The sequence below is a fragment of the Chiloscyllium plagiosum genome, unplaced genomic scaffold (genome assembly GCF_037043375.1).
Source record: "Chiloscyllium plagiosum isolate Xiang-an unplaced genomic scaffold, Cpla_swu_hap1 HiC_scaffold_8, whole genome shotgun sequence".
Taxonomy (NCBI): Eukaryota; Metazoa; Chordata; class Chondrichthyes; order Orectolobiformes; family Hemiscylliidae; genus Chiloscyllium; species Chiloscyllium plagiosum.
In genome coordinates, this window is record NW_028270146.1 from 98,708,882 (window position 1) to 98,736,316 (window position 27,435).

The 27,435-nt window shown below is 42.8% G+C and overlaps 1 protein-coding gene across 7 annotated transcripts in view; it reads right to left on the reverse strand.

The window, feature by feature from the left end:
- The window catches only part of LOC122553854 (neutral alpha-glucosidase C-like), a 143,550-nt gene that overhangs the window by 32,485 nt on the left and 83,630 nt on the right, over positions 1-27,435 (reverse strand). For 5 of the 7 annotated variants that reach the window (XR_015757991.1, XM_043698273.2, XM_087990151.1 and 2 more), the window contains 3 exons: positions 14,926-15,039; positions 10,402-10,514; positions 949-1,049 (listed from right to left, as the gene is read on the reverse strand). Coding sequence is in view for 4 of the 7 variants with exons in the window: in XM_043698273.2 (XP_043554208.2) it covers positions 949-1,049; positions 10,402-10,514; positions 14,926-15,039 (328 nt within the window). In the remaining 3 variants the exon portion in view is untranslated. Of the gene's footprint in view, positions 1-948; positions 1,050-10,401; positions 10,515-14,925; positions 15,051-27,435 lie in introns of those variants that run through there. The other 2 variants (XR_015757992.1, XR_015757993.1) reach the window with 2 other exon arrangements.

The window sequence follows — 27,435 nt, forward strand, 5'->3', positions numbered from 1 at the left end:
TTGTATCAATTAACCGAATAATCAATTATCCGAACGAAATAGTGCCCGCCCATCTCATTCAGATAATTGAGGTTTGTCTGTATTACTGTTATTTTCCCATAAGGAGGTGACTGGGGAGATGCAATGGGGATGGGAAGTGGGAGTTAGAGAGGTGGTTCAAACAAACAGAGGAATACAACACAAACATGCAAATTTTAAATCTGAAGTGTGGTTGGAATGAGAGTTAATGAAGTTCAGGAAGCACACAAATAGCACTTAGTACAAGTTACATGAACAGAGCTTTAGATAGAAGAAAGTTTATGGAGAATGGGTGATGAAAGAACAGATCAGAGAGCACTGGAATAGTTAAATATGGAGTTAACACACACATGGATGAGGGTTTCAGTATAAATGAGTCAGAGATGGAGTCTAGTAATGTCACTAAGGTAGAAATGGGCTGTCTTTGTGATGCATAAAATATGTGGTCAGAAACCCAGCTTCTGACAGACAGCATGAATGGAAGCACATTCTAACCAAATCATTATACTGCCAATTTCTTTCCATCTTTTAGATTTTCAGAGAAAATTAAAGCAACATTTATACACAGCTACCCTGAGGCAAATATTTTGAATAATTCTACTGCCTGTTTTCTCCAAAGCCAATCTCATGCAGTTGTTTAGCCAGAAACAAAACAGAGTGGTTTATTTTAAAGAACACATGCATTTTCTCTCATTCCCTCTCCTGGGTAACCATTTCAGAAATAAAAATCAGTCTAATGCCACTGAGCAACTCTCCTGCTCTTTCTTCCAGTGGGGTTCCCTTAATCACTGTCCCTCTCACTTTCTCAGTGCTTGTCAAGTCTTTCAGATAGTACTGACTCTATTATGTACTTCCAACATTTTTTGTGATTACTCAACAAAACTCTTTGTCACAACGGTTCACAGAGAGCAGTGAGGTCAATTTATTTACCTGGGTACCATGCTGTCACACATGTAGGTCTCTCAGCTCCCATAACAAGGATCCTCTCCACCACACACTCAGTGCAGTAACATCCTTTCTCATCAGCACACCTTAACAGAAAGAATAACAGTTACACAGTTTAGCCTTTTACAAAGGCAGTAAGCCTTAATGCTGAACAACAATTTCATTTGCTTAGTGCCTTTAAGTTAATTAAATTACCAAGGTGCTTCATGGGATCATATAAAGCATGAAACTGAGCCACATTAGGAGGTATAAGGATAGATGACCAAAATCATGATCAAAAAAGTAGGTTTGAAGAAGTACCTTAAAGGAGGAAAGTGAGGTCGAGAAATAGAGCAGTGAAGGGTGGGAATTTAAAAGCTTCAGGCAGAGGCATTAGCATCATGGCTGCAAGAGTGGAGTAAATCTTATTTCGAATATACATCATGTCAAGCAACACAGGTACCTTGGAAGATTGTGGAGATCAAACAGATAGGCAAGGCCATGAGGGTTTTGAAAACAAGAATGAGAATTTCAAAATGTGCAGGTGCCAGTGTTAGACTTGGGTGGATAAGGTGAGAATTCACATAAGACCAGGTTATAGTTCAACAGGTTTATTTGAAATCAAAAGCTTTCGGAGCACTGCTCCTTTGTCAGGTGAAGTGACGACGAAGTCACCTTATGAAGGAGCAGCGCTCTGAAAGCTTGTGATTTCAAATAAACCTATTGGAGTGTAACTTGGTATCGTGTGGCTTCTGAGAATTTCAAAGTTAGACACTGTTTGACTGGATATCAAATGAAGTAACACAGAAGTGATAGGGGAATGGAACATGCTGCAAATTAAGACAAGAACAGTGAGCCTGAATGATCTCAAGTTTACAGAGAATTGTATATGGGACGTCATACATTGAATAGTCAAGTCTAGAGGTAAGAAAGGCGTAATAGTAAGGGTGTCAGTAGCAGATAAAACCACAGTAAAGTCAAGCAAAATTACAAATGGTGGAAACGGATGATCCAAGGGATGGTTCGAAGCTCATCTTAGGGTCAGATGTGAAATCAAAAATGTAAGCAGACTACCTTAATCTCAGACTGTCGCCAGGAAGACAGGTGGTAGTTAGGGAATGGAGATTAACAGGGATGATTCCACAGAATAATTCATGGAGGTCTTGATATCCTGATATGTTTTCCTCGCAAGGTTAATCCCCCTGATTAAATCAGTAAAGGTGCATGCAAGTGACACACAAGGTAGGGATACAGGAACAGGAGCACGTGATTTAACCCTCAGCGAGATCTGCCATTCAATTTGATTATAGCTGATTTGCAATCTAACTCAATATATATGCCCTTGCCCTGTATTTCTCAAAACCTTTGTCAAAAATCCATCAATCTCAGATTTAAGATTAAGATTCTCGAGCCCCATCAGCAGCCCCAACTGGTCCCAAGGTTCTTATAAACCAGTTTACCAGTTAAATCAGTAAAACTGATCTCATGGGTTCAATTGCTAGTCCATACAAAATTAACTGAGATCAATTGAAACAGCAGGAAAGGGTCTTATTGGGTGTAATTAGAAATAGGGCAAGGTGAAACAGTCACCCTAGCATCTCTGTGGACAGAGTTTCAGTCTGTGTATGACCTTGGCTGTGATTTCTATGAATATTCAGTGTCTTGGCTCACAAATGGCTTGGTCTAGATACCAGAAACCAGTTGGTGTCCATAGAACACAACTCCAGCAACAAGTAATAAGGGATGAAAACAGGCAAAAGCAAAGTATAAAAAACATTATATTTTGTTGTCAGCAGAGTCAAAATAATAACAATTACTAAGTATTCCAATAGTTTTTACCTCAGCACCACCTCCTATGGAATAATTTACTTCAATTAATTGTCCCTGCTGAAACTGATGACACAACCAGATTTTAATGTAGCTGAAATTCCAAAAACTGGTGTCGCCCAGAACCACTAATCTTTGTAGTAGAAAGACAAATTAACTGGCTCTTCACATCAATGTCAGCATTGCTCGAGCAATCCAACATATACCTTCTCTTTTCCATTATCCATGTAACTCCCTTGCTTTCAGTATATACAACACTGGCATTTACCTGACAAATGGTATGCTAGTCTTCATTACAACAGGATTTGAGTACAGGAGCAGGGATGCCTCACAGCAATTATACAGGGTCTTGGTTGGACCACACCTGGAGTATTTTATGCAGGTTTTGTCTCTTTATCTGAGGAAGAATTTTCTGGCTATGAAGGTAGTGCAATGGAGGTTTTTTAGATTGATTCCTGGTATGACAAGACTGACGTCTGAAGGAAGACTGGATCAGTTAGGACCATATTCACTGGAATTTAGAAGAATGAGAGAGATCTCATGAAAATCTTAAAAGTTTTAACAAGACTAGACAGGGTAGATGCAGAAAGGATTTTCCCAATGACCGAGGGTCACAATCCATGGATATAGGGTAAATCATTTTGGATTGAAATGAGGAGAAATCTCTTCACCCAGAGAACAGTGAGATGACGGAATTATTGCTGAATTGGGAAGCAGGCTCGAAGGGCTGAATAACCTACTCTTGTTTCTATTTTACATGTTTCTGTGTTAATTGTAAAATTGCTTATGTATGTCCTGTACACAAAAAGGAAACCAAGTCCAACTTGGCCAATTACTGTCTACAGTTGTTCAGCAGTAAAAGTGATGCAAGGGGTCATTGACATGCTTTCAAGGGATGTCTGCAAAAAGTAATCTGCTTATTGAACCTCAGTCAGGATTCCAGTAGGAGCACTCAGCTCATGATCTCATTACAGCCTTGATCCAAACACAGAAAAAGTAGCTGAACTCCAGAGGTGATGTGAGAGCTAACTTCACATCAAAGCAGAATTTGACCAAGGATGACAGAGCCCCAGAAAGTTGGATATGAAGGGGAATCAGAGCAAACTTTCCACTGCTTGGAGTCATAGCTAGCATGTAGGAAGATAGTTGCTGGAGGCTGCTGGTTACTCGCGGACATCTCCTCCAACTGCCCCCTTGACCATGACCCCACTTCCAACCACCAAACCATCATCTCCCAGACCATCCATAACCTCATCGCCTCAGGGGATCTCCCATCCACCGCCTCCAACCTCATAGTCCCACAACCCCGCACCGCCTGTTTCGACCTCCTGCCCAAAATCCACAAACCTGACTGCCCCGGCCGATCCATTGTCTCAGCCTGCTCCTGCCCCACCGGACTCACCTCTGCATACCTCGACACGGTCCTGTCCCCTTAGTCCAAGAACTCCCCACCTACGTTCAGGACACCACCCACTCCCTCCACCTCCTCCATGATTTTCGCTTCCCCGGCCCCCAACGTCTTATTTTCACCATGGACGTCCAGTCCCGATACACCTCCATCCCCCATCACGAAGGCCTCAATGCCCTCCGCTTCTTCCTTTCCCGCCGACCCAACCAGTACCTTTCCACTGACACCCTCCTTCGACTGACTGAACTGGTCCTCACTCTGAACAACTTCTCTTTCCAATCCTCCCACTTCCTCCAAACCAAAGGAGTAGCCATGGGCACTCGCATGTGACCCAGCTATGCCTGCCTCTTCATCAGATATGTAGAACAGTCCATCTTCCGCAGCTACACTGGCACCACCCCCTACCTTTTCCTCCGCTACATCGATGACTGTATCAAAGCTACGTCATGCTCCCACGAGGAGGTTGAACAGTTCATCCACTTTACTAACACCTTCCACCCGACCTCAAATTTACCTGGACCATCTCAGACTCCGCCCTCCCCTTCCTAGACCTCTCCATTTCTATCTTGGGCGACCGACTCAACACGGACATTTACTATAAATCGACCGACTCCCACAGCTACCTAGATTACACCTCCTCCCACCCTGCCCCCTGTAAAAACGTCATCCCATATTCCCAATTCCTCCGCCTCCGCCGCATCTGCTCCCAGGAGGACCAATTCCAATACCAAACAACCCAGATGGCCTCCTTCTTCAAAGACCGCAATTTCCCCTCAGATGTGGTTGATGACGCTCTCCACCGCATCTCCTCCACTTCCTGCTCCTCCGCCCTTAAACTCCGCACCTCCAATCGCCACCAGGACAGAACCCCACTGGTCCTCATCTACCTCCCCACCAACCTCCAGATACATTGTATCATCTGTCGTCATTTCCGTCATCTCCAAACAGACCCCAGCACCAAGGATATATTTCCGACCCCTCCCCTATCAGCGTTCCGGAAAGATCACTCCCTCCACGACTCCCTCGTCAGGTCCACACCCCCCACCAACCCAATCTCCACTCCCGGCACCTTCCCCTGCAACCGCAAGAAATGCAAAACTTCCGCCCACACCTCCCCCTTCACTTCCCTCCAATGCCCCAAGGGATCGCTCCATATCCATCACAAATTCACCTGCACCTCCACACACATCATTTACTGCATCCGCTGCACTCGATGTGGCCTCCTCTACATTGGGGAGACAGGCCACCTGCTTGTGGAACGTGGTCCTTGGCCTCCTCCATCGCCAGACCATGGCAACACGACACCTGGAGGAACAGCACCTCATCTCCCGCCTCGGAACCCTCCAACCACAAGGGATGAATGCAGATTTCTCCAGCTTCCTCATTTCCCCTCCCCCCACCTTATCTTAGTCCCAACCCTCAGACTGATCACTGCCTTCCTGACCTGCAATCTTCTTCCCAACCTCTCCACCCCCACCCCCTCTCCGGCCTATCACCCTCACCTTAACCTCCTTCCACCTATCGCATTCCCAATGCCCCTCCCCCAAGTACCTCCTCTCTACCTTTTATCTTAGCCTGCTTGGCACACCTTTTCTCATTCCTGAAGAAGGGCTTATGCCCAAAACGTTGATTCTCCTGCTCCTTGGATGCTGCCTGACCTGCTGCGCTTTTCCAGCAACACATTTTTCAGCTCTGATCTCCAGCATCTGCAGTCCTCACTTTCTCCCAGGAGGTCAATCATTTCAACTTCAGGATATCAATGCAGGAATTCCTCAGGATCATGTCCTTGGTCCAACCATCTTCTGCTGATTCATCAATGACCTTCTCTCCATCAAAAGCTCAAGTGGAGATGTTCACTGATGATTGCACAATGTCCATCTCTCCCCAGAAGTGATTAGATTTAGATTAGATTAGATTACAGTGTGGAAACAGGCCCTTCGGCCCAACAAGTCCACACCGACCCGCCGAAGCGAAACCCACCCATACCCCTACATTTACCCCTTTCCTAACACTACGGGCAATTTAGTATGGCCAATTCACCTGACCCTGCACATCTTTGGACTGTGGGAGGAAACCGGAGTACCCGGAGGAAACCCACGCAGACACGGGGAGAATGTGCAAACTCCACACAGTCAGTCGCCTGAGGCGGGAATTGAACCCGGGTCTCTGGCGCTGTGAGGCAGCAGTGCTAACCACTGTGCCACCGTGCCGCCCACTTTCTTTTTCAAACTTACTGCGTCACTATCTCCCTGAACCCTCACACTTACTGCGTCACCAACTCCCTGATCCCCTCACACTTACTGCGTCACTATCACCCTGATCGCCTCACACTTACTGCGTCACTATCTCCCTGACCCCTGCACACTTACTGTGTCACTATCACTCTGACCCCATCACACTTACTGCGTCACTATCACCCTGATTCCATCACACTTACTGCGTCACTATCTCCCTGACCCCTGTACACTTACAGTGTCACTATCACTCTGACCCCATCACACTTACTGCGTCACAATCTCCCTGATCCCTTCACACTTAGATTAGATTAGACCAATTCTGCTAAATCTCAATTCCTATTTCCTTCACTCTCCTCTGCAAACTTCCTGAACTTAGGTCTGCTGATTCTCCCTTCACTGACCACCAAACAACACTCTATCACCCATTCCCCAGTCCCGAGGCAATTCACTGACCACCTACAATTCCAAGTCACCCAGATTTTTCTTACCTGTCCAAGGATCAACCTGCTCCTTGGTCATTTTACTTTCCCTTCAAATCCAACCCTATAAGTCTCCCTACTTTTTAACTCTCTTCCTCTTACCCCAGAGTCCCAGTTTGAGTCATCCACATATAGAACTACTCTGATGTGGCAGCTCCTGTTGACAAAAGAACTGAAAGGGGAGAGCAAAGTTCCCCTAGGTTACCAGCATTAGTCACCAGGAGATAAATGGCCTAATCTGGGAATCCTTAGCAATCCAGGATGTTAAACAATACTAGAGTGAACTATCTTAGCTGGCTTTTCATTATTACCCATCAAATTCTGGGGGTTTCTAAATGGTTGAGGAGGGGCTTGTTAATCACACTTGCTGGATAACATTTGCTTCGTCTATTGCTGACCCCAGATAAGTCTGTTCTTTGTAAGGACCCTTCCCTTCTTGAAAGATTAAATCCTTATTATTTCCGTGGCAGATCAAAGACTCTGAAATTTTACTGACATCATCAATGCTACCTAAAGTTCAATTTCTACAACAACGTACATCGCCACCACACGTTGACACTAAGACTCTTGGAATGCTTTCTCATCTTAGAGTTCAAAGTGGGGTTATGAGATGTGACTGAGATTCTGGGAGAAGTTGGCTTGGACACTATAACTGAGAAGGGGTTTGCGGGAGACCCGGTCCTCAATAGGAGGAAGAGCATCCAACAGAGTGAGAGTGACAAGTGACTGAGGAGGACTCTGGGAGATTCTGAGAGTGTTCTTTCCTACCGGCAAATAAAGGGAGGCAACTCAAATGGGAACAGCCAATTTGAAGAGTGGTCGGTGAGGTCAAAATGCTGCTGTCAAGGTGAAAATGTGTGCTTTGGTGAACTTCAGAAGTGATGTCAGGCTTCACTGAGGAGGCCGAGCAGCATCAAGATACGGCCTTAGGCCTTCCCTTTTCTTTTAATCCAATGATTACTAGAGGTGTAGTAATGGCAATTTGCAGAGTGTAATGCTCCTCCTGCGAGATGTGGGAGATAGGGGGGAGTCAAATGTCCCTGACATCTTTGTCTGCAGGCAATGTGTCTACCCACAGCTCCTCTCAGACCGTATGGATCAGTTGGAGCAGCAAAACATACTCACTGAGGAGCATACAGGAGGCAGGAAGTTTTACATATAGGAGTTTCAGGTTCAACCAGGTAGATGGGGGATCACCAGCAAGGTCAGGCAGACAGTGCAGGAGCCACCTGTGGCCATTTCTATCTCAAACAAGAATACTGTTTTGGATACAATTGCAGGGGGATGGCTTCACAAGAGAAAGGCATAGCAGCAGCCAGATCCTTGGCACTGTGATTGGCTGTGTACAGCAGTGAGGGTTGAAGTGCAGGTGAATGGTCATAATAGGGCACTCTATAATCAGGGGTGCTCCTGTGGCTGTGAGTGAGGCACCAGGACGGTGTGTTGTCTCCCTGGTGTCAGGGTCAAAAACATCTCTGAGAGGCACTGTTCATTCTGAGAGGGAAGGGTGAGAAGCCATATGCATTCCAGGGAGAGAAATGCAAGTATTCAGTAAATAGCAGGGCCCTTAGGAGCATTGCTGTACAGAGGGATCTTGCGGTACAAGTCCACAGCACCCTGAAAGTGGTAACACACGTAGATAAGGTGGAAAAGAAGGTGCACAGCTTGCTTGCCTTCGTTGGTTGGGGCATTTAATATTAAAGTTGGCAAGTCATGTTGCAGCTGTATAAAACTTCAGTTAGGCCACATTTGGAGTACTGTGTACAGGTCTTGTCATCAAACTATAGGAAGCACATGTAGGCTTTGGAGAGGGTGTAAAAGAGGTTTACCAGAATACTGTCTAGATTGGAGTGCATGAGCTATATGGAGAGGTTGGACAAACCAAGGTCATTTTAACTAGAGTCAGAGGAGCGACATGATAGAAGTATCTAAGATTATGAGAGGCACGGAAAGGGTGGATAGTTGCAGTCTTTTTCCCAGGGTGGAAATGTTAAATACGGGGGGAATAGGTTTAAAGTGAGATAGTGTTGGGGGGAGAGGTTAAAGGAGATGTGCGAGGCAAGTTGTTCACACAGAAGGTGGTAGGTGCTGGGAAAGCACTGCCTGGGAAGATGGTAGGAGCAAATATGACAGCAATATTAAGCAGATACGAGAACAGACAGGGAACAAAGCCATACAGGCCATATGCAGGCAGATGAGATTTGTTCAGAATGGCATCATAGTCGGCAGAGACATGGTGGGCCAAAGGGCCTGCTCTTCTGCTGTGCTGTTCTATGCTCTAAGAAATGAAGTGATCTCACTGAAACATATAAAATTTTTAAGGGGTTTGGCTGATTAACTGCTGAGAGCATGTTTCCCCTCATGGCACAGTCTAGGACCAGAGGGCACTGTTTCAGAAAAAAAGAGACACCAATTTAAGATTGAGATGAGGAGGAACTTTTTCTCTCAGATGGTTGAGAGTCTTTGGAACTCCTTGCCAAACAGACCTGTGGGGGCAAAGTACTTGTGGCTATTTAAGGGTGAGATAAAATTCTTGGTTGGGGAATCAAGGATTATGGGTAAAGGGCAGGCAGGTGGATGTGAGGCATGCAGTATTAGCTATGATCCTAATGAATGGTGGAGCAGGCTCGAGGGGCCAACAGCCTATTCCCATTTTTATTTCTTCCACTCTTATGGACCTTAAGTGGCGTGTGTTCAGTTTGCAATGAAAAAATTGTTGGCCTACTCTAGGTGCTCCAGTTTCCTCCCATAATCCGAAGATGTGCAGGTTAGGTGAACTGGCCATGCTAAATAGCCCCAGAGTGTTCAGGAGTGTGCAGGTTAGGTGCATTTGTCAGGGATAATTATGGATCAATAGGGTAGGGATCTGGGTGGGTTACTCTTCGGGGGGGAGGGGGAGTTGTTGTGGGCTTGTTGGGCCGAAGGGCCTGTTTCCACACTGCAGGGATTTGAAAATAAAGGACTGTGCATTATATTTGACAAATGGGCAGCCTAATGTAAGGTGTGACCGGTCAAACATGGAAAGTGTTCTTCTCGATGAAAATTTATTTTATTACTATGATATGTAAATTACTGCTGTAGAAATTGTGACTTGATTTTATTTCTCCGCAAGACTCTCATCTTATAAAAGGACATTAGTGTCCACCTTCACTTTAGAAAATGATTTCATGCTGAACCGAGTAATAGTTGCAGTAGGTTAGATGGACTTCAGATTGATATGACAGGTCGGCGCAACATCGAGGGCTGAAGGGCCTGTACTGCGCTGTAATGTTCTAATTTAGAAATAGCCATCATAAAAACTCTACTATTAAAAGGAGTCCTTTTGGTTACATGCTTTATAAATATTACCCTTGAGGTAATACTGTTCCAGATGTGCTTCCTCATGATGATCAAAGACTATTAATAGCTAGCATTACCTAACAAGTAAAAGCACTTTCGAGAAGTTGAGATTTTTATCCAAAATTCTTAAGTGAGTGACATTGAAAGCTGAGCTGCCAATAATACTCACACTGATGAAAATGTATTGTCCTTGAAGCTGAATTTTCTGAGTAAGAATTGATTCTTACTTTTATAGTTGAATGAATGCCCATCATCGAGAAATAACATGCCTGTGGCTGAATTCTACAAGAGAAGTAAAGAACAGTTCAGATGTAAAGCTGAAGAACTGATAACTAATAATTAATACTATTTGCTTCTGGCAGTTTCAATTTGTTTCTCCCTGGTTTACCACTTGTAAACTCCCAAACGCAGTTCAATTGCATTGGCAGAGAGGGTTATAGGCTGAGAACATAACAAGCTGCACCAGATGCCCATTTGCAGCACATCAGTTCCTTGACAAAATGCTAATTTGGCATGAATCATACTTGCTCTGGATCTCCCAACTGCCATATTGAATACAGAAATGATATTGCATCTATTGAGCACATAAACCAAAAGTTTCCTCCAGCAGCAATTCATTTTGCTGAGGATGATAAATAAAAATCTTAACTGGAGAAGAGAATGACTAACATAATTGTAGCTCTAACATCAGTAAGACAAGAAAAAGATCAAAATCAAAATTGAAAAACTAGAAACTGGAAATCTGAAATAAAACAGGAAGTGCTCGCAAATCTCAGAAAGTTAGGCAACATTTGTGGAAACAGAAACAGTGAATGTTTTGAAGTTCCACATCAGACTCAAAAGGTTAGCTCAGTTTCTCACTCCTCAGGTAGTGTAAGACGTGCTGAGTTTCTCCAGCACTTTCTGTTTTACATGAGAGATCAAAAACATCTATTTAAATCAATATTATTATCCTGTCTATTTAGAAAAGAACACTTGTTAGTCACTGAAAGGCAAATGATAATCCCATGATGCAAATTGACTACAATTCTGTCAAATTCCAATAGTGATGAGATGCCATTATCCTGTAACTTCAAACCTTTCAATGTTCAGGTATTGCAGTCAACAAAAAGAACTCTGTTGTCCTAGCAGGGTCTGGTAACAAAGGAACAGTCATTAAAACTTGTAATATTTGTGTAAGTGCTAATAGCCTAATCTATCTCCCGAAATGAACAATGGACTCTTGATCAGTGAGATAGAAACTATTCATTTAAATTGATGGGCCCATAACACAATCTTTTTGCATTTGAAAAGTTTTAAAATCATAATGTTCTGGATTCTGAGCAATTTGGTTTTATACTGAAATGGAGAAGAGCAAGCTGCATTCCTAGGCTGATAGTTAAGTCAGTCTCAAATTCAAGTTTCCTTGAAACCTAGTTCTGGAAAGATTCTTGTATTCATCTGCAGGACAAACCTCTTCCCTATCTATTCCTGTATCATCCAACTTTAAATAAATCCTGCAACCTCTACTGTCAGTCATGTGGAAATCTCTGAACCTTAACTTCTGAATATGTTTATAATTGTAAAACTGTTTCCTTTCCTATTTAATTCTATGTGCCTTGTGTCCGTGTGCTGTGCATGTATGAAATTGCAATGGTCACCCTGGATTTCACAGGAGCGTTACGGTGCAGTAGGAGACTGTTTAGCCTATTGTGTCTGCTCCAACTCAGAAAATGAACATCAGTATCTATTGTAATATCTGTTTTTTTGCCATATCCTTGCAATTATTTCTAAACAAATAATTGTTCAATGTTTTCTTGAATGTGTCAACTGAACCTACCACCGCCAGCTGCGTATTCCACTCTATTTGCTGTGTGAAAATATTTGCTCCTGCTGCAGATCCTTTTAAGTCTGTACCTCTTGCTCTTATTCCTTTAAAGAGTGGGAACAACTTCTCCCTATCCAAGACAATCATAATTTTCAAAACCTCTAGCAGATTTCTTCTTAGCATTCTTCTCCCCAAAGAGAACAATTCCATCTTCTCTTCAAAGAGAACAGACCCAATGCTTCAATCTATGATCATAACTGAAGTTTAGAATGTGAATAAAGGTTGATTTATACTGGAGAATTTGTTGTGAGTCACTTTTAAAATTAGCACTACCAAAAAGAAGTTTTGAAAACACACCAAAGCCTAATTGACATTAAACTCTGCTTAAGGACAGAAAATAAGGAGAATGAAGAGTTCTGACTGTCTCTGTCCTCTGTCTGTAACATGGCTCGGAGCACAAAGATGCAGCCTGCTACTTACAATGTGGCTTATAGACCAAATATCCAATATCCGACAATCCATTCAAGAGCATTCCAGAGCAGAATTACTGCTTGGCAGTAATCCTGCTGACTACACATGAGATATGAGGGCAGACACAAATACAGACTTCTATCTTAGGGTGGCACGATGGCTCAGTGGTTAACACTGCTGCCTCACAGCACGCAGGTTCAATTCCACGCTTGAGCAATTGTCTGTGTGGAGTTTGCACATTCTCCCATGTTTGTGTGGGTTTCCTCTGGGTGCTGCGGTTTTCTCCCACAGTCCAAAGAAGTGCAGGTTAGGTGAATTGCCATAGTGTTCAGGGGTGTGTAGATTAGGTTGGTTAGCTTCAGGAAATGCAGGGTTACAGGGATAGAGTAGGGTGGATGGTTCTAGGTGGGATGGTCTTCAGATGGTCAGCACAGACTTGCTGGGCTGAATGTCCCGTTTCCACACTGCATGGATTCTATGATACCTCTACACAGTTACTGTTTATTAGCTTTTGAGGGACGGTCATACAGCTGTATAGCATGGAAACAGATCCTTCAGTCCAGCTTGTCCATGATAATCAGACTTCCTAAATAATCTAGCCCCATTTTCCAACATTTGGCCCATTTCCACTAAACCCTTCCTATTCATATACCCATCCAGATGCCTCTTAAATGTTGTAATTGCCCAAAGTTCCAATACAATGCACCACTTATAAAACAGCAATTCGTGCTCCTAGAATTCGAGGAAATCAGCTACAAAACAGTGCAAATAACTCCACCCACTCAGTTGATAAGAATTTATAATATAATATATACTGGAGAACTGAAGTGAGTCATAACACTGCTGTACATTACTAGAAGGAATTGCCTTGGCTTTTCTCTAAATTGATCAGCTTGGGTGGATTTTCTATTTACGTCGTGCGTCCAGGATTTTTGCCAAAGTTGCAACAGCCAATCAGAAGAATTCTCTGCAGAACTTTTTAGGGTAGAGATCAAAAATGTTAAGAGTAAATTTTGACATTCCAGTGAAGTTTCTATCGTCAAGTGGTGGCATTGCTAGGAACTGACATTTAACCAAAATCTTTGCAGCTCACATCATAATCAAGCCTTTCTAGATCAGAATAAGACCATAAGATATAAAAGCACAACCAGGATATTCAGCCCAATCAATCTGCTCCACCATTCAACGAGATCATGGCTGTTCTGATAATCCGTAACTCCATTTTCCTGCCTTTTCCCATATAATCCTGATTCCCTTACTGATTAAAAATCTGTCTACCTCAGCCTTAAATGTATTTAATGATCCAGCTTCAAAAGTCCTCCGTAGTAAAGAATTCCACAGATTCATGAGCTATGGTGACACGGTGGCTCAGTGGTTAGCACTGCTGCCTCACAGCACCAGGGACCCAGGTTCAATTCCAGCCTCGGGTTACTGTCTGTGTGGAGTCTGCACATTTTTTCTGTGTCTGTGTGGGTTTGGCCATGCTACGTTTCCCATAGTGTAGGTTATTAGTCAGGGGTAAGTATAGGGTTGGGTCTGGGTGGGTTACTCTTCAGAAGATCGGTGTAGACTTGTTGGACCGAAGGGCCTGTTTCCACACTGTAGGTATTCAATTCTATGAGAGAAGGATTTGTTTTCATTTCTATTTTAAATGTGTGACCCCTTATACTGAGACCCTCTGTGAAGACTGATGCAGAGTATTTATTCAACTCCTCTGCCACTTGCTAGTTCCCCATCATTATTTCCCCAGCTGCATTCTCTCAGGAGAAAGTGAGGTCTGCAGATGCTGGAGATCAGAGCTGAAAATGTGTTGCTGGAAAAGCGCAGCAGGTCAGGCAGCATCCAGGGAACAGGAGAATCGACGTTTCGGGCATTCCTGAAGAAGGGCTTATGCCCGAAACGTTGATTCTCCTGTTCCCTGGATGCTGCCTGACCTGCTGCGCTTTTTCAGCAACACATTTTCAGCGCATTCTCTCAGGGACCTGTGTTCACTTTCGCATCTATCTTCCTTCCTAAATATTTAAAAATTTCTTGCTGTCCATCTTGACATTACATGCAAATTTTACCTTTGAAGTTTATTTTCTCCCATTTATGTTTTTGCTGGTTTTTAAAACTTCACAATCCTCTGGCTTACCACTAACCTTGCCCACATTGTATGATTTTTCTTTCAATCTGATATTATCCTCATCTTCCCTGGTTAGCCACTATTGGTTTATTGGTTTCTCACAGGAATATGTCTGAATGTGTTGTCAATGTTTCAGATAAACGTCCCTTTCAGCTTCAGTATGATATTTCTATGTGTCATGACTCCCATATGCACAACTATGAATATGACTATTCATTTGACTTACTTATCTTGACATATTCATGGTAACATCCCAAAAATACAATATACAGAGCAGAAACAGCCATTACCTCAGAATCCAGTGCAATATATAAAGCATAGGAAACCATCTCCATAGCCTTTGTGGATCTCAACACTTGTGTCTTCCTGGGTATGATAGTGCCTCCACGCTGATAAATGGGTATCTGCAATGAAACTGGTTATTGCAAAAAAATTGTAGAAAAACAAAACCCTACTGATATTGGTGGGGGGGGGCGGGGCGGGGAGAACTCGCCATTACAGAAAACATGATCTTTTTCTTCTTCCCTGATTCTTCACTGTATTATAGGGCAAATTACAGGGTTCAAACCAAGACTGTATCCATTTGATTCAAGTTAAGGGACAGGAATAGAACCTATAGTACATTGCTGGGTATTTACTATAGACTGCCAAATGCTGGGGAAAAAGAAGAGGGAGGAAATCTGGAGGTACACTGCAAAGAAATATAGAAATGATCGAGCAGTAGTAGTAGAGGATTTAAATTACTCTAATGTAGATTGAGGAAGGAAATGGTGGAAAATAGTAAAGTAAAATAGTTACGAATTCCCTAAAATACTTACAGGAGAATTTTGCTGAATGAGTATTATTTTAGCTTAATAAGTAATGAAGTATTGCTAGATCTAGTTCTGGAATAAAGAACCTGGAATGTGTTCCAAGACAAGAATGTCTGGATAATAGTGATCAGGCTATTATTAGGTTTAAAGTGGTTACTGAAAGGGATAAGAAAAAAAAAGCTGAAGGAAAATTTTCAGAGATATTGAAACACCATCAGCCATTGGTGGACCGGAAGCAGAAACTAGCCATCATTCTAAATCATTGGTGGGAAAATACTTGGATGTATTTTTAAGGATAAAATTAATTCTCACACGGATGAAAGGTAAGCCTTGTCTGATTAGTCTGATAAAGTAACGGAGTTGATAAGATTAGTTCCACAGATGTTTTTTGGGGGGCTAAATTAGATAAGGATGCACAATTAACCCATAAGCATTGAGTGAAATGCAGGTAACATGCCAGCTTTTCAGTTGGCTGCACTGACTATGTGCAAAGGGAAGAAGCATTATGGCTCAGGAGATGCTGGGAATCATGCAGAATGTGTAGTTGCTATGTTTTGCAGAACAGAGGAATGACAAAATATGGGAGATCATTGGGTCAGCTGCTGCACTGGAAATCTTAGCTGAGACTGAGAGAAAGAGAGGTGTCATCTATGAAGAGGTCCAGAAACCCTTTGGACACATGTGCAAAACTCAACTTGAGTAGATATTGATGAAGTTCAGTGGCACTGAAGATTTGTATTATCTGCCATAAAATGTTTAATTATCTCACAAGACCAGTTAACATTAATGAGCCTACCTTCAATCCCATATCCATCCAAATGTGCCACTACCCTCAAATTCTGCTCAATTCACCAATTTTTCTTTTTATCCACAAGCATTTCTACAAACTAGCAATCATACCCAACATTTATAGCTTTGCCTCATACATTTAGCAATTCCACCAGCTTCACAGGTTATACATACAGCCATCTATTCAACAGTGGCAGCTGCATATGCAAAATGCACAACACACACTGATACATTACATTCTCTTGCAAGACAAGGTGGCAACTCTTGGAGGCAATGGCTGAGGTCATGAACTCTGGCAGAGCTGAAACCAATGAAGGTGGTGCTATCCTCATACCTAATCCTTCTTCTCACATTCCAGTTTCCTAACAAATCATAATCTGTTTTGATTTATAAACGACATAAGTACCCATCACTTACATTTGGCCCCTCATCATAGTTTTTTTTTGATATACCTGAAAGGCAACCTGGCCAGTAGAGGAATACCAACACAATTCTTGTCAGCTCAGACATTGACATTGTGCATATGTATGAAGAGAAATCGGAGGTGGGATCAGCACATAGTAAGGCACTATGGCGTTAACATTCTGAAGGCAGAAACAGTAAAGGTGTCAAACTCAGCAAAAGGTGAAATCAAACACCAATTCCACTGCAGGTGACTAAGATGAGGATTTCAAAGGTAGTGACAGAGATGGGTAGGCACAACATAATGTCTGGTGTAATGGGAAGCCTGCCAGATAGCCACTGTTCAATGCTAAGGACCAAATGAGCACAGGGCTTGTTACAAAGTTTGGTGTCCATCCTTCCCAGTGTGGAAATGGTGGCTAATTTTGTTCAGACACTTCTAAGTCCAACCATGATGGCCAATATCCCAACTTCCATTTTAGCATGAGTAGCAGCCACCAAGGTCTGAGTGCTGCTGAAAGTTCAGACTGCTGGCGTGCAAGCTCAGCTTGAGGCAATGGAAGCACATAGTGCTGCCATCATGGCTATAGATTACTCTGAAAAAAAGGGGTTTTCTATGTATCATAGATATCTAGTATTCTGCCTTCCAAAGGATTACTATAAGCTTGAGAGGTTCTGTTGCAAAAATGTTGCAAACATCTCACGTTCAAGACTAGGAGGATCCAGAAGTACAAATAATCATCAATTTTGTTGCTTTTACAGTCATTCCTTACTCTTAGTTGTGGCTGCGTTTGGTGTCAGACTTCAGTGAGGACATCTGATTGAATTATGGACATTGTTCTTCACTGAGATTCCCACAGGAAAACTGCTCCCTGAAGACCCAGGGTGGATATGTCTTTCTGCTGAGAATCTTTCTTTCTCTTTTGTTTCCATAGCTTATCTTGTTCTGTATGTCATTATGTCATTGAGTCATAGAGATGTACAGCATAGAAACAAACCCTTCAGTCCAACTCATCTACACCGACGTGATATCCTAAATTAGTCTAGTCCCATTTGGCTCATATCGCTCTAATTCCTTCCTATTCATATATCTACCTAGATTCCTTTTAAATGTTGTAACTGTACAAGCCTCCACCACCTCCTCTTGCAGCTCATTCCAGAGATAAACTCCCTCTAACTGAAAACATTGCCCTTACATCCATTTTATATTTTTCCCCTCTCACTTTAAACCTATACCCTCTCGTTTTTGACTCGGTTACCATGGGGAAAAGACCTTGTCTATTTACCCTACTCCATGCCCCCCTCATAATTTTATAAATCTCTATAATGTCACCTTTCAACCTCTGATGCTCTAAGGAAAATCGACCCAGCCTGTCCAGTCTCTCCGTATCGCTCAAACCCTCCAACCCCTGCAACATCCTTGTAAATCTTTTCTGAACTTTTCAAGATTCAGAACATCTTTCCTGCAGCAGGAGATCAGAAGTGATGCAGTTTTCCAAAAGAGGCCAAACCAACAGCCTGTGTAGCTGCAACATGACCTCCCAACTGCTATACTCAATGTACTGTCAAATAAAGACAAGTGTACCAAACACCTTCTTCACCACCCTGTCTACCTGTGACTCCACTTTCAAGGAGCCTGCAAGATCTCTTTGTTTGGCAACACTCCTCAGGACCTTACCATTAAGTGTATAAGTCCTGCCTGATCTATCTATCCAAAATGCAGCACCTCATATTTATTTATGCAGCACCTCATAAATTAAACTCCATCCGCCACTCCTTGGCCCATTTGATTAAGATCCTCTTGTACTTTGAGGTAACCTTCTTTGCTCTCCATTATATCACCAATTTTGGCGACATCTGCAAACTTACTAACCATACCTCCTATATTCACATCCAAATCATTTATATAAATGACAAAAAGCAGTGGAACCAGCACCAATCTTTGTGGCACACAGGTCACTCGCCTCCAGTCTGAAAAGCAATCCTCCACCACCACCTTCAAGCCAATTATGTATCCAAATGGCTTCCTCTGCCGGTGTTCCATGATCTAACCTTGATAACCAATCAACCATGATGAACCTTGTTGAACATATTGCTGAAGCGCAATGGACAATGTCCACCGCTCTGCCTTCATCAATCATCTTTGTCACTTCTCCAAAAAGCTCAATTAAGTTAGCGAGACATGATTTCCCATGCACAAAGCCTTGCTGACTATTCCTAATCAGTCCATGCCTTTCCAAATTCATGTAAGTCTTCTCCCTCAGAATCCCCTCCAACAACTTACTCACCACTGACATCAGGCTCACCAGTCTATAGTTCCCTGGCTTTTCTTTATCATCTTTCTGAAATAATGGCATCATGTTAGCCAACCTCCAGTCTTCCAGCATCTCACTTGCAGCTACTAATGTTCTGGCATCTCACCCATGTGCTCATTCTCCCAGTTGTGCCATGTTGCATGTATATATATGAAAAAATTGCTCATTGATGTCTCTGCCTATAAAATCTGTGCCTGTGTGCTTCTCTCTCACTTCATCTGACAAAGGGGCAACACTCTAAAAGCTTGTGATTTCAAATAAACCTGTTGGACTATGATCTGGTATCATCTGACTTCTGACCTTGGCAAAAGTGAGGACTGCAGATGCTGGAGATCAGAATCGAGAGTGTGATGCTGGAAAAGCACAGCAGGTCAGGCAGCATCTGAGGAGGCAGGAGAGTCGACATTTTGGGCAAAAGCCCTTCATCAGGAATGACTTCTGACCTTGCCCACCCCAGTCCAACACCAGCACCTTCAAATTATGAGAAAATTGTTCATGCAGTAGACTGAACTTAGGGAAAAGTCTTTTGTGTACTTGCTTCCACCACTACCTCTTGCAGCCCATTCCAGGCACTCACCACCCTATGTGTGAAAAATTGCCTCTCTGGACCTTTTTGCATCTCTCCCTGTCATCTTAGACCTGTGCCCCTACCATGGGGCAAAGCTCTGCGCTGTCTACCTTATCTGTGCCTTTCATACTTTTATAGACCTCTATAAGGTCATCCCTCGGTCTCCTATGCTCCAGGGAAAAGGGTCCCAGACTATTCAAGCTCTCCTTATAACAAACGTTCCAGTACAGGTAGCATCCTAGTAAATCTTTTCTGCACTCTTTCTAGTTTAATAATATCCCTTCTATAGCAGGGTAACCAGAACTGCAGACAGTGCTCCAAATGTGGCCTCACCAATATCTTGTACAGCTGCATCTCCTTTAATCAATGTTCTGACCAATGAAAGCTAGCATACTAAAAGCCTTCTTCACCGCCCTGTCTACCTATGACTCCATTTTCAAGGAGCTATGAACCTGTAACCCAAGATCTCTTTGTTCTGTAGTACTCCCCAGGGCCCTACCATTGACTATAAGTCCTACCCTTGTTTGCTTGGCTAAAATGCAACACTTTGCATTTATCTAAATTAAAGTCCATCTGCTATTCCTCAGTCTCACTGGCCCAGTTGATCAAGATCTCGCTGAATTCCCAGATAACCTTCTTCATCCTCCACTATATCATAAGTCTTGGTGTCATCCGCAAGCTAACTAACCATACCTCCTAAATTCTTATCCAAATCATTTATATAAATGATGAATAACAGTGGACCCAGCACCATCCCTGTAGCACATCGCTGGTCACAGGCCTCCAGTCTGAAAAACAACCTTCTACCATTACCCTCTGCCTTCTACTGTCAAGCCAATTTTGTATCCAGTTGGCTAGGTCTCCCTGAATCCTAAGAGATTTAACCTTACTCAACAACCTACCGTGCATTACCTTGCTAAAGTCCATGGAAACAGCATCTACTGTACTGCCCTCATCTACTTTCTGGGTCACCCCTTCAAAAAATGCAATCATATTTGTGAGACAGGATTTCCTACGTGCAAAGGCAACTATCTCAAATGAGTCCTTGCCTCTCCAAATGCACATAGATCCTGTCTACCCTTTAACAACTTCCCCGCAATGGAGGTAAGGCTGTAGTTCTCAGGCATTTCCCTGCAGCCTTCCTTAAATAACGGCCCAGCATTAGCCACCCTTCAATCTTCAAGCACGTCACCCATGGCTGTCAATGATACAAATATCTCCACTTAGGGCCCTGCAACATCCTCCCTCGCCTACCACAAAGTCCTGGGATACGTTTCATCAGGTCCTAGGGATCTTTCCTTGTTCTGATCACAATTCAGTGGCCCCTGCTAGATGATAACATACATCAGCTTTTTAAAATTTCTCCCAATCTTCATAGTAATTGAGGTGTAGAGAACTGTGGCTGCAAATCTGGGCACATGTAGTGGTGAAATATGTAAGCAAATAACCTACATTACTTCTGGCAGCATCTGTGGAGAGAAATCAGAGTGAACGTTTCATTTCGAGTGACCCTTCCTCAGAACTGATGGTAGCTAAGAAAATGCTTGGTTTATCTGCAGAAGATAGGGTTAAGAGAGGGGGTAAGGAGTAAAGGATAGGTGGGAATAGAGCCCAAAGAGAGAGAGAAATGAACAGTTAGACAGACAAAGGAGTGAGTAAGGTTCTGGCTGAGAGAGTGAATAAGCTATTAATGAGGATTATTAGTGGCTAACAATGGGTTGTGTGTAATAGCAGATTATATGATAACAATGTGTGTGGGGATTTGGGTAAAGACACGGGAGAGCTCAAACCCTCAAGTTACTGAACTCGACATTGAGTCCAGAAGGCTGCAGGGTCCCTAAGCGGAAAACGAGGTGTTGCTCTTCCAGCTTGCACTGAGCTTCAGTGGAGCACTACGGCAAGCCTGAGACAGAGACTTTGGACAGGGAACAGGGTGCTGAGTTGAAGTAGCAGGCAACTGGAAGCTCAGGGTTTTCTTTGCCGACAGAGTGTTTTTAACCTCCATTGGTTGTTGGACAAATGTTGGCCAGGCCAATGGAGATCTGACTGCTGCTTCAAAACATCACTGTGGGACTTACTGTACCCAAGTCGGAGGGTGGGAGAGGCCCCCGTCCAAAAGATAGTCCCTCCAACAGAGCAGCACCTCATCACCTCACTCAATGTAGAGGAAGGCCGAGATTTCTGCTGTATTGTAGAGTTTGCCTGATGTGACGGAGCTAGCACAGTGGGTGGCATGGTGGCTCAGTGGTTAGAACTACAGCCTCACAGCACCAAGGTCCCAGGTTCAATTCCAGCCTCGGGCGACTGTCTGTGTGGAGTTTGCACATTCTCCCCGTGTCTGCGTGGGTTTCCTCCCACAGTCCAAAAATGTGCAGGTTAGGTGAATTGGCCATGCTAAATTGCCCGTAGCATTAGGTGTAGGGGAATGGGTATGGGTGGGTTGCAGTTTGGCGGATCGGTGTGGACTTGTTGGGCCGAAGGGCCTGTTTCCACACTGTAAGTAATCTAATCTAATCTAATCTAGCCTGAAAGCGCAAGTGCCTCTCCAAACCTGACATTTTTCTATTTATAAAATCATGAGGGGCATGGATAGGGTCTTTTCCCTGGGGTAGGGCAGTCCAGAACTAGAGAGCATTGGTTTAGGATGAGAGGGGAAAGATATAAAAGAGGACTTTGGGGCAACATTTTCACGCAGAGAGTGGTGCGAGTACGGAATGAGCTGCCAAAAGAAGTGGCAGAGACTGGTACAATTGCAACATTTAAAAGGCAGCTGGATGGGTGTATGAATAGGACCAGGTGCTGGAAAATGGGACTAGATTCAGTTAGGATATCTGGTCAGCATGGATGTGTTGGACCGAAGGGTCTGTTTTTGTGCTGTACATCTCCATGACTATGACTCTATGAACTACTGCTTTAAAGATATGACACTGTATGAGAAGAGAATGTTGAGAGAAATCTGTGACAGAATCAGGTGACTAGTTCAGTGACGTCCGCATCAAGGTCATCTTACTCCGTCACTCATGGGGAAGTGATGACCCAGTGGCATTATTACTGGATTGTTAATCCAGAGACCGAGGTAATGTTCTAGATTTGAATCAAGAATAGACTTTTTGGACAAAAACCGTGCTCCTTGGATGCTGCCTGACTTGCTGTGTTTTTCCAGCACCATTCTAATCTTGAAGCTAATTTCCAGCATCTGCAGTACCCACTTCTGCCAGTGTTCTGGGTTTGAATCCTGCCTTAGCAGATGGTGGAATTAAGTGTGTAATGATGATCATGAATCTATTGTCAATTGTCAGAATGACTCAACTGGTTTACTAATTTAAGGAAGGAAACTGCCATCATTATCTAGTCTGGACTACGTGTGACTCTGGACCACAGCAATGTGGCTGATTCTGAACTGCCCTCTGGGGCATTAGGGACGTGCAATAAATGCTAGCCTAGCCAGTGATATCCTCAGCCTGTGAATGAATTATAAGAAAAGGTCAACCAGTCAATCCACACTCTCTTATCATATAATGTAAGATGTTGTTTTTCCTTTACTTTGGCATTGAGAATTGCCCTAATGAATGCAAGACAAAAATGTCTATTGTCAGTAATACACTAGCTAAAAATTTTGATTATCCCTTTTAAATAGTGTTGATGATACTGTCTTTTCTTCATATCTTTCAGTTGTTGGAGAATCAGAGAAGAGACTGAGGGAGCTTTGAGCTTGAAATGGCAACGTGGCATCAAGTCAACATTGCATGTTGATAGGGGTCATGAATGGTCAGTTCTGAATAGTTTGGGTGGATGCTATCTAACAAGTTTACCAAGATGGCATGCAAAACAACTCACAGCAGAAATATGTGCACACGTATCAGAAGCTATTTTAGTCCCAGACAGCACCCAAACAGTGGGTATGATTGAATTAAATGTAATCCTAATAGACTTGCAAAAGAAATTTGATAAAGGCTTATTAAAAACAGAAGCACATCATCTCAAAGAGATGGCAGTAACTTGGGTAGTAACTAGTAAAGGTTAAGAAGGCGAAAATGATTTTTCCTGATTGGAGAGAAGTATGCAAAGGTGTCCTCTAGGAGTTACATATAAATAAATTTGATTTGTGCACAGAGTGTGATTTTGAAGTCTAATTATGATTCAAAACTTTCCAATGTAGTAAATAAAATGACAGCAGCAAACCTCAGGAGAATATCCAGGCATTGGTGAAAATGTGCAGGCACATGGCAGATGAAATTTAATGCAGGCAAAAATGAAGTGAAGAATTTAAGAACAACAACATGTAGTAGCAGTTTTAACCCATGATATTAATTTGAGGGAATACCATGAACAAAGGAATGTGGAGATACATGTGCTTATATATTTTAAGATAGCTGAAAAATGAAGCAGTTATAAAAATGTTATGTTGCAAATATGGGTATTGTCAAAAAAAAGGGAGCCATCCAGAAACTTTAGAAACCAAGGAAAAACATAAATGGGAATATTAAGTACAACTCTGGGCACCATACTTTAGAAAAGATATCACGGTTTTGGAGAGGGCTTGGAAGAGGTTTGCTAACACGATACCAGATTAAAGATTTTCAGTTTTGGAGAGTTTGGAAAAGCAGAAAGCATTAAGGGCAGGTCTATTAGAGGTATTCAATAGAAAGGAAACCTACATCCTCTGGAAAGTGGGTTGATAACCAAATTAAAATAATTGGCAAAATAACTAGAAGGAATGGAGGAGAATGATTTTAACACTTAAATCTGTTAAGTTGTTAAGTATATTCATTAAAAGAGTGGAAAAGTGTGGCGCTGGAAAGGCACAGCAGATCAGGCAGCATCCAAGGAGCAGGAGAATCGACCTTTCCGCCTTAAGCCATTCCTGATGAAGGGCTTATGCACGAAACATCGATTCTCATGTGCCTTTCCATTGCCACATTTTTCCAGTCTAATCTCCAGCATCTGCAGTCCTCACTTTCTCCAAGTCACAAAAAGAGTAGTCAATTTAGATTCCACTGAACTTTTCCCAAAGTTATTGGGCACATACTTGAAGAGAACTAAAATTACACAGTTATGGGGAAAAAGCTGTGGTGTGGGCACTTTCAGAGATGCAACACAGGCAAGGCAGATGAAATAGTCTCCCTTCTGCTTTTCGATTCTGTGATGTTCTGTATTAATGCTCAATGTGTACAAATATACACCACCTTCAGCTGGTTGATCAATAACCTTCCCTCCATCGTAATATTAGTTATGGGAACACTCACTGATGATTGCACAATATTCAGTAACATTTGTGACTTCTGAGATATTGTAGCAGTCTAGTCTATATGCAGGAGGACCTGGGGAACATTCAGGCTTGGGCTGATAAATGGGGAGTATGATTTCTGCTACACATATTTGGCAATGGCCATCTCCAGCGCAAAAGAATTAACAACTAGATTAATCTCCTTGACATTCAATTATCTTACTATGGTTGAATCCCCTAGTATCAACACTGTTGGGAGCTACCAGAAACTGAAATGAACCAACCATATAGGCACTTTGATTACAAGAGCAGATCAGAATTTGGGACTCTGTGAAAAATCACTCATCTCCTGATTCTTCAAGACTTGCCCAAAGGCACAAGTCAGGAGTGTGATGGGATACTCTTCACTTGCCTGGATTAGTGCAGCTCCAATAACATTCAAGAAGCTCAACACTATCCAAAACAAAATCAGCTTCTTGGTTGACACCTGACCTACCATTTTCAATGTATACTCTTTCACCATGAACCCACAGTGGAAGCAGTGGCACCAAGATGCACTGCAGCAACTCAGCAAGACTTCCTGCAGCACCTTCTAAACACATGACCTGTGCCAACAAGAAAGACAAGGGCAGAAGGTATATGGGAACACCACCACCTGCAGGTTTCACTCCAAGTCACAATCCATTCCAACTCATCCTCCAACACATCCTGGATGAAAATCCTGGAACTCTGTTCCTAACAGCACATGGACTGCAGCAGTTTAAGAATTTCACTCTCCACAAACCTTCTCAAGGGTAACTTGAGATGACCTAATACTGACCTAGCTAACAACATCCGCATCCTCTGAAAATTTAATGAAAACTTTTAGATTGTAAATAATACCATAAACAGCAACGTATAAAGTTAAGAAAAACATGGGGCAGCATGGTAGCTCAGTGGTTAGCACTGCTGCCTCACAGTGCCAGGGACTTGGGTTCGATTTCAGCCTTGGGCGACAGTCTGTGTAGAGTGTGCACATTCTCCCCTTATTTGCATGTATTTCTTTCAGGTGTTCCAGTTTCCTCCCACAGTCCAAATATGTACAGTTCAGGTGAATTGGCCAAGCTAAATTGCCCAGAGTGTTCAGGGTAGATGTAGGATATAGTCATGAGAAATGTAGAGTTACAGGGTAGGGGCCTGAATGGGATACTGTTTGGAGGGTTGGTGTACTTGTTGAGCCTAATGGCCTGTTCCCACACTGCAGGGATTCTATGATATTACAAAATAATACTAACCCTAACAAATGGCAAATTTTGTTTTTTTATAGGCACCTATTCTCAGCATCACCTTCTGTAAAGTTTGCAATAAACTGTCTTACGTTTTTCCCAACAAAGTCCCAGAATTCCTACTCAACTGATGATATATTTCCATTTCCCAGTTTGCCTCTCTGACAAATGTGGTTGATAAGATCACAATTTAACGTTAATTTATGCAGTGGGGTTCCACACTTGTTAGAGACTTAACCAAAACCTCAATTTCTTTAGTCATCCAACATTCCCTATACCTACCAGCCTTTCTTTTCACCCCAACAGGAAAGTATATTCCTGTTAAGGTGAAAGGAAAGGCTGGTCAGTATAGGGAATGCTGGATGACTAAAGAAATTGAGGTTTTGGTTAAGATAAAGAAGGAACCATATATCAGGTATAGACAGGATAGATCAAGTGAATCCTTAGAAGAGTGTAAAGACAGTAGGAGTATACTTAAGAGAGAAATCAGGAGGGCAAAAGGGGACATGAGATAGCTTTGGCAAATAGAGTTAAGGAGAATCCAAAGGGTTTTTACAAATACATTAAGGACAAAAGGGTAACTAGGGAGAGAATAGGGCCCCTCAAAGATCAGCAAGGCGGCCTTTGTGTGGAGCCGCAGAAAATAGGAGAGATACTAAACAACTATTTTGCATCAGTATTTACTGTGGAAAAGGACATGGAAAACATAGAATGTAGGGAAATAGATCTTGAAAAATGTCCATATTACAGAGGAGGAAGTGCAGAATGTCTTGAAACGCATAAAAGTGGATAAATCCCCAGGACCTTATCAGGTGTACCCTAGAACGCTGTGGGAAGCTAGGGAAGTGAATGCTGGGCCTCTTGCTGAGATATTTGTATCATTGATAGTCACAGGTGTGGTGCGAGAAGACTGGAGGTTGGCTAACATGGTGCCACTGTTTAAGAAGGGTGGTAAGGACAAGCCACGGAACTATAAACCAATGAGCCTGACGTTGGTGGCGGGCAAGTTGTTGGAAGGAATCCTGAGGGACAGGATGTACATGTATTTGGAAAGGCAAGGACTGATTAGGGATAGCCAACATGGCTTTGTGCGTGAGAAATCATGTCTCACAAACTTGATTGAGTTTTTTGAAGAAGTAACAAAGAGGACTGATGAGGGCAGAACGGTGGACGTCATCTATATGGACTTCAGTAAAGCATTCGACAAGGTTCCCCATGGGAAACTGGTTAGCAAGGTTAGATCTCATGGAATACAGGAAGAACTAGCCATTTGGATACAGAACTGGCTCAAAGGTAGAAGACAGAGGGTGGTGGTGGAGTGTTGTTTTTCAGACTGGAGGCCTGTGATCAGTGGAGTGCCACAAGGATCGGTGCTGGTTCCACTACTTTTTGTCATTTATATAAATGATTGGGATGTGAACA